Source organism: Emys orbicularis, chromosome 5, assembly GCF_028017835.1.
Source record: "Emys orbicularis isolate rEmyOrb1 chromosome 5, rEmyOrb1.hap1, whole genome shotgun sequence".
In the NCBI taxonomy this organism is placed as follows: domain Eukaryota; kingdom Metazoa; phylum Chordata; order Testudines; family Emydidae; genus Emys; species Emys orbicularis.
The window spans coordinates 15739605-15755479 of record NC_088687.1 but is presented as its reverse complement, the minus strand read 5'-3'; the positions used below and the strand labels follow the sequence as shown (position 1 = coordinate 15755479).

Here is a 15875-nt window from a genome sequence, read left to right as displayed (position 1 = left end):
GGCAGAAATGCTCTGTCTAAACTTGGCTTTCCAGGAGGAAGGAATTCCCCCCTCCCTCCAAGAGACATGCCCCACTAGATGACATATTATAACGCCATGGAGTGAATTACATTACCCGGAAGGCTAAGACAAACTAAGAAACACAGTTAATATCTCTGTCAGTGTGGAGCTAGGTAAATAACGATACAGCGACCTTGTAACTAAATCTTGGGCCAGCAGAGAGAAGTTTTTGCAGTGCTCATCTTGTACATTTAGTCTGGATTAGGAAGTGCCCATCTCATGCAAAGAGGCCAGATCGGACATTTAAATATATAATGTTTCTTCTTTTGGTCTCTTTCTCTTCCATCACTCCCTAATATCCTTTGTCTCATGTAAGATGAATTGGGCTTTGGCGAGCTGTGGGTGGACATCCTGGAGTTCTCATAGGAAATGGATTTATGTCCTCTTGAGAAAGGCAGAGAAAGGCAAAATGGTGCAAAGTTGACTGCCAAAAAGTGCCACTCAAGCACCAGCAGGTACCAAGGTGGGCACAAAAGGGCTAATGGACCAGAAGACACAAGGCACCATCAAAATGCTACTACCAATACTGCTGGCTGACCACCTACAGCACACTACCCCCACAAACCAAGGAGTCAGACTAGCTTTTCTGGAGCTGGCTTTTTGTCTCTGGGACTGGCAGGAATTACTGCCTCTGGCGATACTGATTCAGCAAGAGCCTCAATCAACTGCAAGGAGATTCTAAAAATGGGGATAATAGCTTCAGGTGGCAGGTTTTCTGTTGGATTCCTAAGAGCACGGAGAAAAGAGGCCGCTTCAAGATGTAAGAACCTTCCTCGGTTGAGATGCTACCGTAGACTAATGCAGGGTCCTGTGCCCACTTGACATCTATACACAGAGTGAAGTCCAGTGAAGTCAGTGGGAGTTTTGCCATTAACTTCAATGGGGCCTGGATTTCACCATCGTGTTTAGTGTCCCTCTGTACCAGTAGTTCCCACCTTAGTGAATAGAATTTGTTTTTTCTCCTCTTGGCACATGCCTAGAAGGTCCCCTGGACAATCAAGCTCCTAAAATTGTGCTACCACCACAAGAGCAGAAGAGACAGGAATCATAGAAGCTTAGCAATGGACATCTGAAGTGACCCCACTTTAACGTGTTCCTTGAATATGGAAAATCTTTGAGCCCCACCTACCTGAAAACAACCTCTAGAAGTGACATCACTGCATCAGCCAACACTGAATGGATGAGGCGGGGACCTTTCACAAGACTGACACAGAACCATACTCCCACCCCCTTCTCCCCATAAACTTCCTGCTATCTGCAGTATATTAACTAGTATTATCTGTGTAATAGCTGTGCTTGGGGACTCGAGGGCTCCATGGGGCTAGGCACAGTACAAAGACATACGGTCCCTACCTCAAAGCGAGCTTCCAATTTAACAACAGACAAAGGGCGGGAGAGGAAACGGGGACAGAGAGGTGCAGTGACTTGCAGAGCCATGCTTCAAACACAGATTTCCTGAATCCTAGCTCAGCGCCTGCCCACTGGACCCCTCTCAAGAGAAGCGATTCCATGGGAGCAGCTGGGCAGCTCTCACCACTAACCTCCACCTCCAGGTGTTACTCACTTTTACAGACTCCGCTTTCTGCATAGGATCCCACAGGACAGTCGGGAACACAGCGATCCCCCAGCAGCAAGTGACGGGCGTTCTGGCATTTCAAGCAGACGCTGCCCGTGTCGTGGAGATCAGCCACGCACTGGTGGCACAAAGGATGACAGTCTAAAGAGAAAAGAAATAGCGGGTACCAATGAAGGAGGCTTCTGACCATCATCTTGCAAAACAGCCCTGCTCAGAGACAACGACACTGAGGCCTGGTCTACACTAGGGGGGGATCGATCTAAGATACACAACTTCAGCTACGAGAGTAGCGTTGCTGAAGTCGATGTATCTTAGATCGACTTAGAATCACTTACTTCGCATCCTCGTGGCGCAGGATCGACCGCCGCGGCTCCCCCGTCGACTTTGCTTCTGCCTCTCGCCGAGCTGGAGTTCAGCAGTCGACGGGAGAGCGATCGGGGATCGATTTATCGCGTCTACACTAGATGCGATAAATCGATCCCCGATAGATCGATCGCTACCCGCTGATCCGGCGGGTAGTGTAGACGTAGCCAGAGAGAGCACAAGGAATATATTTCGGAAAAGTAACATTAAGAGCACTTTGCATGCACAACTCTCATTCGGAGCAAAAGGGGTATGGGATCAGGTTTGCAAGAGGCATTATCAGCAAATATTAGGCCCAGTGGACTGCTCCTCCTCCCCCATTTTTACTCTGTGTTATTTTCAGGCACTGTGGTGTTACAGCTTTTTACTTAGCATCAGACAGCGAGCACACTGCTTGAACGTGCCTTTTGCTGAATTCAAGTGTCCTCCCCACTTCCTCCCTAATGGGCGAAGATGGTTCAAAGCTCTCTCCTAAAAAGACCCCGGCACATTTTTTCCCCCCTAAGATTAATCTTTCTAAAAAGGATGCTGCTGGCTGTACAGATTCTATGCCCCCAAAAGAGCATGATCGGAGCAAGTGGATCAATTTTCTCCTCCGGTTCACATTGCCCAGGCTTTCCCACCCGGCACTCCCAAAAGACCACTGCCTGCCCAGCCGCCAAGCCAAGAGTGCCATTCACAGTAGGATTAGCCAGCCTTACAAACCTCTTTTTCAGCAGCACTCCAATTAATGGCTCCTGACCTTCCCCTGAACCTTCAGGGTTTCAAAAGGTTTTACAACAAACCTTTTGTACCTACACAAGGTCAACGCAAGGTATCCTGGAAGCCAAATTAATCCTCATTACAGTAATTCAGAAAATTATCAGGGAAATAATGGCCGTCTTGAAAGAAATGTAATAATGAGATTTCTACTGAGAACTAACCTTTCTGTCCTTTGTCTCTCCTGAAACATTCACTGAGAATTGCAGTGTTTTGATTCTAAAGAACGAGGCTGGGATTTTCAAAGGAGCCTAAGAGAGTTAGGCACCCATTTCCATTGGGATAGGGATGCCTAACTCCCTTAGGCTCCTTTGAAAACCTGTCTGAATTCTTCCCCGGTTACACATGCACAAGTCTCCCTGAATTCAGCGGGATCTATGTGCATGTGCAGCTGAGGGCAAAATTTGACCCAGGGAGTATACAGTATTTCAGATCATTCAGGTAACTGCTTACTTCATCCCCTAACCTACTGCACATTTCATTCCCTGAGACTCTGGCATGAGGTACTAGTATTTTGTGTCATTAACTTTTTAAGCAGTGTGGTGCATGCACTTAGGGTCATTATTGTTTATTTATTTAATTAGTGCCTAAAGAGTGCTGAGCACTCCTATGGTGATGGCCGGCAGCGTAAAACCCTAGGAAAGGCAATATAAAACCGTAAGTGTACTAGGCACTTTACAGAACATAGAAGACACAGTCCCGGCCCCAAGGACGCAATCTCACAGATAGGGACCTAACAACCAAAGGGAAAGGAGAACAAATGTTATGGTTAAGATCATGAAATTGTTTTTCTATACATTTCTTGATAGTAAAGACCAAGTAATGCTTGTAGTGTTCCATGATTCACAATGGAAAACCTCATCCATCCTGCATACACAGCATGCAAGGGTTAATGTATTGTGTGCTTCAGAATCCTGTGTGTGAAAAGAACTAATAAAATATCCCCCAAAGCTTCACACTATACTGTGTGTAATGCCATATATTTGTTGTATGCTAGGGGACAGACCCTGCACCCCCATAGATTCCCCCCTGAAGTCAGAGGTGGTTGGCATGGTCCCAAATATCTTATCTTGCAGAGTTTATGGGGATCAGGGATTAAGGTACCATACATATGATTATATATGTTGGTATATTGTACGTAATTTATGTGGGATAGTTTTTTTTAAAGAAGTAAGATCATAAACATCTATGTGCACCCTCCTTAAGCACTAAAATTAGCACCAGTAGGTTTCACAAATTTCTCATGCTCCCCCTATTCACCTAGTAATTCATTTACTCACCCTACCACCAAAACAATATTAGTGTCCTATTGTTTCCAAGTGTCTGTATTGGATGGTGATAATTGTTGGCTAGGTGCAATAAATAGACAAATACAGTACACCAGGCACTGAAATACTATAGCGATGAGCATGGAATAAATATCGGTGGCAGGTAAACCCGATAAATGCAGACTAACACAGAGAGAAAAGTACCTGCTGAGTGCAATTAACCAGACTCTCATCTAAATAATTTTTTGTTCTCATGTTGGAAAAGTCCAAAGACATTTAAAAGGTATAAGTGTCTATAGAGCTGGGTGCTAGCACTTTTTTCTCCTCTTTATAGCCTGGCTGTGTTTGTTCCTATATGTTAAAACATTTCCTTTAATTCGGCTGTTGCTTCCTGAGAAATCAGTCCTATATCCACCCCCGATACTTTGAACGTGTAGAGCTCAAAGAACACTCACACTGTTGACTTCCCCCCAGAAAGACAACGGCTTGTGGTGAATTCGAAGGACCATGGGGAACAAGTGGCAGAGAAAAGGAAGAACAAAGGTACTTTGTATTGTAAAAGGTTATATAGATTTTTCACAGCAGGCTCCCTTTGGGCTAAGAAGGAAAAGGAGCAGAGTATTCTCCTTATAGTTCTGAACAGCCCCCTGCTATCACCCCCACACCGATATTTGTCTTTTTACTTCTGCTTGACCCCTTCACAACTCTCCTCCCCGCACCGTATATCTAGGATGTGACTTCAGCTCCAGGAGTGATACTGGCTGGCATTTTCAAGGAGTCAGGCGTTCAACCCTCATTGAAAATCAATGTGAGTTAGGTACATTACTCTGTGAGGCCTCTTTCAGAATCCCAGACTGAGTCTTCAGAGTATGATGGTGTCACCTTGATGATAGTCCCAGTGTCCTCTCGTTCATTCTCCTCCTCACGTTCACAGAGCTGCTTTCACAATAGCCAATGACTTAACTAACCTTGTTTCTCATCAGGCTCTAGGGTTCCTCTTCTCCACCTGGTCCCCCACCAAAACCTTACTGGGAGGGAGCAGGATAAAACAGCTACAGCAAGATTTCACTCCAGAGCCTATCAAGCCACCACCATGCACATGTCTTTCACTAGAAATGTAAAGTAAACACCCCCCTCCCCACCCCCGCTTGGAAAGTGATCTGCTGCTGACCTGCCTAAAATCACTGGGGCGACCGCTTCCCTTGTGAAACACACAGAACAGGGACTCATCACGAAGCCAAAACTCAAAGAACCCAGAACCATCCATGCCCTCTTGACTCGTCCATTAGCTAAGCTAGCAAATGCCTGTGTTGAGTTGTTTAGCTATACCTAGCCTTTTAAGGGATCCTGGGGATATATTTTCCCTTGCATATGCCTACCCATATTTTACCCATAAGGATAACAGAGAACATGGGGATAAGAACAGGGCATTATATTAAATCAATAATCTAATATCATGTAATTCACAGGCATGTCATCATGCAAACTTCCCACAGCAACTTACAATGCATCCAAAGAGAAAAGTCAATAAAGTTTAGTCAGAAGGTCATCTAAAAACAAAAAACTTTTTACCTTACTCTTGAAAATGCTGATGGGGGCATTTGCTCATAAACAAACACACTCAGCTCCTTAGAAAGTTAATGGGATCTTGGCAGTCTCATAGAGAAATGCTTATATTGCCACAAAGAGCAGGAGCGTCTCTGAACACACGGAGGAGAGGAATTCCAGAGGAATGGTGCAGGAGACAAAATAGCCCAGACCAAAGCAGGGAGGTGGTTCTTGCGTTTCTTCACCTAGATCCTCAGCTGGCAAAAATTGGCATCCCAATTTACACCAGCCGAGAACTTGGACCCTTATGTCCACATCCAGCCTGAGGATCCAGTCGGGGGGCTGACCAACTATATGTGTGGATCTGGAGACTACCTGTGAGAATGCCAAGATGGAAACTTTAACTAGAAGGTTTGGGGTTATTGTATCAGAGGTGTCATCCCTGTGGAAACTGAGGTGACCAAGATCAAGAGCTGTCTTGAATTCCATCACCATGTCAGTCATCTTCTCTATCAGTTCTTCTCGGAAGCCTTTGATGGTTGAAGGTTTATAGGTTAGCAAAATGCCCAGGTGAACCTGGTCTCTGAATTCTCAGGCTCTTCCACCACGTGAGACCTCAGGTTTTCCTGTGATTTTCTCATGGGACTTCCGTTAAGTACTAGAGAATACTCTGGAAGAAATCTGAAGAAACCCTGAGGGGTTTCCTTCCCACAAGTAAAGGAGAAAGTGAGATTTCACCAGAAGGACAGCAATTTTAGTGAAGGTGAAACTTTCCAAGGTTTCTGAAGCCAAACAAAAACTTTTACTAGTCGTTGGAAAATGTCACGTAATCTTTGCCAAATTTTGGAAAAATAAAAACACCTAAAATTGGATTCGAAACAGCTAAAAATCCAAACATACACCTGAAAATGATTCCTAACTCTTATATGGCGGTTTCCACCCACTGATCTCAAAGCTCCTTATAAAGGACATCAGGATCATTATCCCCATTTTACAGACAGGGAAACTGACTTGCCCACCCAACATCTCAGGAGTCTCAATCCACCATACCAGCACTGCCCCACACAGCCCCCAGGTAACCTGTACATTCCTCGGAAGCTTTTTCGCAGAGGCTTTGGATACCTTGGACCACAGTTTGAAAACCCACTTCTGCTTCAAAATATTTGAGCATTCTTTCCTCTTGTGATAACTGAAGTGCATTTTTGGGACAGTGTTAAGCATAACACTATTTTATTAATTATTATTATTATTAAAAAATGCAACAATAAAATTCACTAGACGTTAATAGTTTCACTTGACAGTTGGCTTTCTCAATCTTTCACAAAATATTTTCCCGCCCGTGGATATAAAAAGAATAAGACGAGGCTACAATGCACAGTACACCCTTTAAGTCACTACAAAATTCTGCCTCCAGGGTCAGGGAGGGACTGGAATAACAAGTGATCATGATGGATGGATAGATAATTGTAAAAACATTGCTTTTGAAGCAAAGTCAAAAACCTTGCAGATATTAATGCAAATTGTACGCAATGTAAATGTAATGGTTTCTGATGTTCACTTTTATTGGACAGCTGCTCTCAAACTGATCATTAATAACCTGCAAAGGCAAACATAGAGAGTAACATTTCAATCTGGGTTGAGTGAGGAGGCTGACTGAGATGCAACAATAACATAAACGCAGGGCACAGGGCCATCAGCATGTGCAATTTGTTCTAACATTAGACAGAACTTTGGAACAAGGAGCAACATCCCCTCCGGCCACAAACATCTCCCTCAAAGACCCACCCACAGATGTTTTAAAAAGTCAGTCAATAGCAACACTCTTCCTACAGCACCTTTCGTCAGAGGATCTCAAAGCACTTTACCTACATTTGCGCCCTCCCGCCGCTGCCAGTGTGAAGCAGGGAAGTATTATCCCCACTATACAGAAGCACAGAGAGATGAAGGGCCTCATCTTGTGCCATTGAAGACATTGGCAGAACTACCACTGACTTCTGTGGTGCAGGGTCAGGGCCTAAGTGACCTATCCAGGGTCACACAGCAAGACTCAGGCAGAGCTGGGAACAGAACTGAGATCTCCTGCCCCTCTTTGCTGTTCTGTAACTATTAAGCCTTCCCTCCTATTCTAGGGCTTGAGCCAAAGGCCACTGAAACTCTTTGACCTCAGTGGGTTTGAATAGGGCCTTTGAAGTGTGGTTCTACTGAGAAGTGATTCTGTAAAAACAGCCCTGTGGGGGGCCAATGCTTGTCGCTTCAGTGATTTCCAGATCAAACTTGGCTTCGTTTAGAAAGAAAATGATGGTCCTTTCAACTGCCCGTGTTTCATATACAGCCTAAGCTCTGAAAACCAAGCAGGGTTCTTTCTGGCTCGTGCATCACTGCCAATAATAGTCTCCAGGCCAAATCCAAGCCACGCAGGGCCCAAGGACATGAAAATAACAGCGTGCTTACCATCCGACGAGACTTTACCAAACTTATAGAGATGACAGGGGGCAATTAAAACATACACACAAACCAGAGGCAAAGAAAACCATTCCCAAGACTAATCTTGACATGATAAATGTTACTAATTCTTTCCAGTCAATCTTACAGCTAGGAATGACAATTCAAGGGGGATCTGCTAGAGAGAACACAATGAAAAGTAATGGAAAAATAAAGTGGAGGAAATAAAGGATTTCTCTGCATAGAGCTACAAAGCATAACACACTAACGAGCTTTCTAAGGTGCTAATCCTACATCAGAATCAGCTAGAGTCTGTGGTAGCAGATCCATATGCAGGATTGGGGACCTAAATAAGTAATTAATGCTTCAAACTGGTTTCAAACGAAAAAGAATTCAGCACCACAAAAGATACACTTTTACATACACTGAAGACCCAGGCCACAAGCAAACACAACAGAGCAGATTTACCATTGTGTTACACCACTTCTAATGTGATGTAACTCCAGTTACAATCAGGCCAATGAGCTGGAGTAATAGTCTGTTCCAACCAAGCACATTTTTTACATCCTCTGAAACTTTACAGAGAAATCATAGAAGTTATAGAAATGTAGGGCTGGAAAGGACCTAGAGAGGTCATCAAGTCCAGCCCCTTGTGCAGAGGCAGGACCAAATAAACCTAGACCATCCTGACCTAGACCACCTGTTTGTCTAACCTGTTCTTAAAACCCTCTCACAATGGGGGTTCCACAACCTCCCTTGGAAGGCTATTCCAGTACTGACGACCCTTACAGTTGGAAAGTTTTTTCTAATATCTAACCTAAATCTCCCTTGCTGCAGATTAAGCCCATTACTTCTTGTCCTACCTTCAGTGGATGAAGAGAACAATTGATCACCGTCCTCTTGCTATCATATTTGAAGACTTATCAAGTTCTCTCCCTCCCCTCACTCAGTTTTGTTTTCTCAAGACTAAACATGCCCAGCGTTCCTAACCTTTCCTCACAGGTCAGGTTTTCTAAAGCTGTTTTTCATTTTTGTTGCTCTCCTCTGGACTCTCTCCAGTTTGTCCACATCGTTCCTAACGCGCGGTACCCAGGACTGGACACAGTACTCCAGCTGAGGCCTCACCAGTGCCGGGTAGAGTGGAACAATTACCTCCCGTGTCTGACATATGACACTCTTGTTAATACACCCCAGAACGATATTAGCCTTTTTCACAACTGCGTCACATTGTTGACCATATTCAATTTGCAATCCATTATAACTCCCAGATCCTTTTCAACAGTACTACCACCTAGCCAGTTATTCCCTGTTTTGTAATTGTGCATTTCATTTCTCCTTCCCAAGCGAAGTACTTTGCAGTTGTCTTTATTAAATTTCATATGGTTAATTTCAGACCAATTCTCCAATTTATCCAGGTCATTTTAAATTCTAATCCTGTCCTCCAAAGTGCCTGCAACTCCTCCCAGCTTGGGGTCATCCACAAATATTTTCAGCATACTCTCCACCCCATTATCCAATGTAGCTTTTAACTCTTTGAAATGCTGAATTATTTTCATAGGTGTCATTCACTGTAATCATTCGGCTGCAGGCTTTAGCTAAACAAAATCACGACTCATGTCTCCTTCTTTCTATAAATTGATAAGTAACCCAGCTTTGTGCGCATTCAGAGAACTGTAGAATACATTTTGGATATTTCTCCCCTCTTTAGTTATATTGTTCTTTCCTTTCCCATTTCTGCTGCGGCCCGGCAAAATAATAAATCTGCTTAAAAAAAAAAAAAAAAGAAGTAGTCCTGGAAGTTGAGATCAAAGAAACAAGTCTTATATTGGGGGGAAAAAAGTCTATGTTGGGGGTGGGAGGGAGTGGGGAGTCAGGACTAACATGAGAATGATAGTCCTTGAATAGATTTACTTATTGTCTATTGCATTTTTTCCTCTTCCTTTCTTCAGATCATTTATCTTTGTTGGAACCTCTCAGTGCTGCCAAAGGCCTCACAAGCTCTATCTTTTCTTTGATAAACTAAACTAAATAAATACAGAGACGCCTTACAGCTCAGAAGTGACTGGAACTGTTCCCAGAATATGTTTATCCTCGTCTGCATGATGGATCAAATGAGATTTTTCTTTTTTAAACAGGTAAATGCAATTAGCGGCTTCTGATGATCGGCTGAAGTGCATGTATACAGTACCCACAGAGCGTAACCTCTGAATACATCCTCCTATCTCTCAAAAGTGCACACATCAAACCCAGCTGTGCCAATATTCCTGTAAGGCCCGATAAGCTGTTTCTCAGAATCATGGGATGGGTTCTTAATTCATCTTTCTGAAGCTCTATGCAGCGGTAAAGCAGCTTTCCTGGCTACTGGCCCACCACGCTGTTCCTGATTCCCCGGGGATACTACTCTCTTGTCAACAGCCGCCGAAGGCTCCTTCGGGCATTATGACCACCTATGATTGCGTCTTTCTCTGGGGTGGAGCTTGTGACGGTGCCCTTCCTGGTATGGGAATTGAGTTCAGGGCAACCACCTCAGGGGATGAACACAGCATGTCCAGTGTCTTCAGTGGCAGGCTGGTCCCCGTGAGGGGCCACAGACCCAAAGACAGCTGACTGCCAGCCCCATTGCAGAGCTCCGCCTTGAACAGGAGGTGGTCCAATGGTCTGACTGCCTAATTGAACTGTCGATAAAATTGCACGAATTCCAGCTGCTTATAACCCTCTGAAGAGGATCAGCAATCACTGAACACAGCAGAGCTGAGGTCTGTATTATACTCTAGCAGCAGCTGTTAAGTAAGAGCTGATTTGTTATGATACCATTAACTGTGTGAACGCTCTACTGCTTTTCGTAATATTGCTAAGTACCACTTTCCAGACATAAGCCCAATCCTCCCCAAAATAAGCGGCAACAAGCCGGGAAGGACAAGTCCCCCTGCACCTCCTGCTCTCATGATCAGATATGAGAACCCCCTTCCATTCTCCACAGAGATCAAAGTGATCAGAGATCTCTTGTCCCTGTTGCCTCACACCAACTAGCAGCAGGGGGATAGGGATTGGTTTGTGTGGTTTGGGTTTTTTTAAGACCGTCCATTGGATGACCAGAATTGGCCCATGTCCCCTTTTGGGGCTGCACATGGAGTGTCTGCATATACTGGGGCTGGGGCTAGAGAAGTCAAGGGGAACAGAAGAGGAACTCAGGTGGGGGACTCGTTTGACCAAGTTCTCCTCTAACTCCCTGCCTCAGAGTGGCTTTTGGCCCTCTGCAGAAGGCTGCATCCCACCAACCTCTTCAGGAAGAAGGACAGAGTCAGCACCCATGGCCTTCCACCACCTGTGCAGCTTCAATTCAGGGTCCCTTATGCTGGGTGGGTGGTGAAGCTGAAAACCTTTGTGTTTCTATAATTTGCAATTGGCCTCACACAGCTCGAAGAGAAATAAAATCGCTGTGGTAAGTGGTCGTGCTAGATGGTATGTCTAGTGGTTTAGCAGTACTTTTTAGTCATTATTTTATCAGTAACTATCATTTTGACTCCTTTATGTTACAGTTGTACACTGAAATATCTGGTTACTATTGAAGAATGGCCAGGAGTCTGTACAGACTGTGCCATTTCCTCCTCTCACTTACCAACACAATATCCCACAAGGTTCAGGTACTGCTCCTCCTTGCAGCTAGTCCTGCACTTCCCACTCACAAGGGTTGCATGAGGATGGCAGGTTATGCAGTCAGAGTCTGAAGGACCATTGCACTTTTTGCAGGATGGATGGCAGGCTGCATGAGAAAACAACACTCGCTGTTAAGATAATCATATATATATATACCCATATATATATATATATATATATATATATATATATATATATATATACACCCAGAGAGAGAGAGAGAGAATGAATCATAGGGCCCAATTCTCCATTGCCCAGCACCTTGTGTTATCAGTTACACCTCTGCAATGAAGGTGTAAATTGCTATCTCGGGTGTAAGTGACTAGCAAATTCTGACTTGGAAGGATTTTACTCCCTCTCCTTTTTTGGCTTGACAAGGTGCAAGCAGCGGGAAATTTAAGACCTTTGTGCTTGTCCTCTGCATAAATTAAGATCTAAATCCATACAAAATACAGAGATCATCTCCCAGCCTGTGTGTATATATACATACAGGCAAACACATGCACAGCGAGAGACAGGGGAGAGATAAAGGATACATGAGGGCATGGTATAAAAGTTTTATTAGTACGAGTTTGGGATGGCCATATTACTCATGAGTGGGGAAGCCAGGAGTGATTTATGAAGGTGTCCCCCAAACTCACGTCAATAAAACCTAAATACCATGCCACATACTTAACAGTAAAACTACTCCAGAAAGAGATTAAAAGTGTTCTAAAATATTTTATCGAGACAATGTTTTGCATCCTTCTACCTAAAATAAAGTCAGGAGTCTTATTATCAGGATTCCAACTGTGCAGACCTCTGAGGGAAATAAAAAAATACTGAGACTAATGATGTGTAAAAACCTCTAAAAATTACCTTGAAAAAGCTTTCCTATGAATAAAAACTTGCAACTTCAGAAGTGTAACAACATCTCAGGACCTCCCCAGACTAGAAATAATTGCTGGATCTCTATGGAAAGCTAGGAATCTCCCATTTCATATAATATAAAGCTCCTTCTTCTAGCCCTGAAAGGTCATCATCACCTATTTCTGACTGGGCCTCCCGCCCATTATTATTCAGAGCCTGGTAAAAATGGAATGAAACATTTTAAACGCTGTAAAAATCAGGTAGACACAGATTATATTAACATTATTGCTTGTGCCTGTTTAAAAGCTGCAGATGTTCTATATTGGCAAGGTGTGAGATGAGGTAGTTTTCTTTATACCTATGTTTGCCACTTACACATTAATACCATCCCAGGATCAGACATATTGCAATGCAACATACAGTTAGCCATGAGCCAGGATCTCCTAGGTGGCAGTACAGAACACCAAAATCAATGTAATTTTTGTAATCACTTGCCCCATAAACATCTTTATAGAGTATTTCTTGGCTAAAATCCAATAAATAGAACATGGAATCTCAGAGAAACTGCATTTCTCCAATTTGGAGGCCTCCTACCCAACAGTAACCAGTTCATCGAAGAAATGTAATATCATTTCTGAAAATATCTAGCCCAGTACACATTTATGGACAACGGCTGCAATCTGATAAAACCAGTTGATGACCTTTATACGTTGTCTGAGGGACATATCACATTTCAAACCTTTTCCCCACACCTTCCTGTGGTCAGCAGCTAATAATGAAAGATTGCACCAAATCCCCAAATTCTAGCTCAATGGGTACATAGGAATTCATTGTGCCATTCAGCCACAGAGTGACTGATTCTGGTAATATGATTAGATTAGATTAAATGACTTGAATGAAAGCTGCAAACTGATTGGCTGAAGAGGCTTATAACGCATAATTATACTGCAGCTGATGCGCACATCAGAAATACAGTGCCCTTCCCTAGGCCGGTAAGTACACCCATATAGAACATGTGTTTTCTCACGCAACTGCACAATTTCCTCCTCATAAACCCAGTGCTATAGTAAACTATGGATTAAAAATAATAATCTAATTCACACTGATATGTTTTTCTAGCCTTTTGGACCATTGGGCATAAACCATTCAAAGGTTCTTCAAAAAAAATCTAGCTGCATATTGTCACGCTCACTTTCCATTATTAGAATAGAATGGTAATTCTTTGCTGTCTGTGGAAGCACAAACTAGACACTGCTCTTGATCCATACACACCAACTCCCATGGAAATTAAGTGGAAGCTTTGCTGAAGACTTAGGTTAGCATACTTCATATGTCCCTAAGATCACAAACAAATAAATGCCATAAAACAAGAGATCTGTTTCCTCATCCCAAATACAAAATTATTTGTTTTGAAAGGCAGAAAACTATTTCCAGCTACATAATGCCTAGACACAGAGCATTTGATGGTTTTCTTAAAGACGTTCTGAAGCATTCTTTGTAACTAGAAAATACATTACCCTGAACCCTGATGGCTGGAAAGAAAGATAACCCAGTTAAGTCCATTGCTTCCCTCCCCAGCACAGTCCAATTTTTTCATCTCCTTATTTAAGTCTATTGGAGGTAACATCTGCACGACAGCCTGAGTCCCATTCGGCTCTCATACTCACATATACAACTCCCACTGAAGTCATTAAGCCAAATACAGCTCCGGCACAAATCCACTTATGTTAGTGGAGTTGCACCCAGTGACACCAGCACCGAATTTGGCCCTAAGGGAGTTGCACCCGTGTATATGAGAGCATCCCTGGACAGCCTAGCTTTGCTCCTTCACTATACTGTTTCTGTTATGCATTTAAACTGTAAGCTCTTCAGAGCAGGGACCAAGGCCACAATCTTGCAATGCTCTATCCACTGGACAACACTGCCTTAGTAAAACCAGCCCTTCTGAATGCAGAATCCTGCTTAAGCACTACACAGGATGTTAAAGAACTCTTCCCCCAGGGTATGTTGGCTGAGAACACCACCGCAGCCTATTGCAATAAAATGCAGTATTTTTTCACTCCAATCCAGTAGAGCAGAGGGGGTTATAATTTTTTATTTAACATGTATGTCTCTCTCTCTCTCTCTGGTAAAATAATCCAGTTGCTGAAGCTGAACCATATGAGTCTCTCCTGAAATTGCCGAATAACCTCCTATCACCTGACAGCGTGTCTAACTGTAAGTAAGATTCAGCAGCATATGCTGTCGGTCTCCCTGCAATGCACTCACAGTGGCAAAGAGCATTCTGGCTGTACAATCCTTCCGGGCACTCGGATAAGCACTTGCCATCAAGTAGGACACGGGGGGAGGAGCAGGCCGTGCAGTTGTGGGGAGATCTCCCTGTGCAGGCTGAGCATGAGGAGTGGCACTCTACAGGAAAAGAAAAGAAAACAAAGAGGAAGACAAATTGGTTTCCAGCCTGTGTTGGCTGTTGCTGTCCCGGACCGAGATGATTTCATTCACCCGCTGGCTTACCTTTTCCCCAAGGCGATAAGACATATACTCGACAGGCTTCTCTGCCAGCGAAAGGCCGTAATATAGGTAAAAGTACAAATACTGTCTTCTGAGATTATTTATATGAAGATCAACCACAAGTAACTGCATTTAACCCGCCTCTCTCACAAAGCTCACGCTTGCGTTCTAAGAACGGAAGATTTGGGTGCATGCTGGTGTCTTAGGCCATGTCTACACTGACAAGCTTACCGTGCTGTAACACTACAGCTGTGCCACCGTCAGAGCGATCGCGTAGCCACATGACGCCAGTGACAGAGAGCTCTCCCGTCGGCATAACCAAACCAGCTCCACGGCATCTCCCGCCGAAACGGCACTGGGCACATGCCGGCAAAACTGATGCTGCGCATGGGCGTGCTGAGTGGTTGCTCAGGGCAGCTGCTGCTCTGACTGGTGCCATGGCGCAGTAAGCAGCAGCGTTCCTGCCTCTCCTGCTGGTGCCTGGGGTTGAAGCTGCTCCTCAGCTCCCAGCCCCCTTTGCTCATGCAGAGGCAGCCGGTAAGAGCCGCCTGGGTGGGGAGACCCGGCTCCCGGCAGATCCCTCCCAGCACACAGCACTTACTACCCCTCTCCCTGCACGCTGAGCTACCCCCCCCCCCACCACACACAGCCCCTAATATCCCTCTCCCTACACCTTGAGCTACCCCCTGTCCGCGCACAGCCCCCAGCTACCCCCTCCCTGCACCCACAGCCACCCGGTGTGCACACAGCCCCTAGCTACCCCTTCCCCGCACACAGTCCCAGCCACCCCCTCCCTGCACCCACAGCCACCCGGTGTGCACACAGCCCCTAACTACCCCTCC

The 15875-nt window shown here is 44.5% G+C and overlaps 1 protein-coding gene across 1 annotated transcript in view; it reads right to left on the bottom strand.

The window, feature by feature from the left end:
* FRAS1 (Fraser extracellular matrix complex subunit 1) overlaps window positions 1-15875 on the bottom strand; it is a 200060-nt gene that overhangs the window by 139024 nt on the left and 45161 nt on the right. Inside the window, exons 15-17 of the mRNA XM_065405125.1 lie at window positions 14791-14931; window positions 11636-11779; window positions 1625-1777 (exon numbers count right to left, since the gene is read on the bottom strand). Of these exons, the coding sequence (XP_065261197.1) occupies window positions 1625-1777; window positions 11636-11779; window positions 14791-14931 (438 nt within the window). The remainder of the gene's footprint in view (window positions 1-1624; window positions 1778-11635; window positions 11780-14790; window positions 14932-15875) is intronic.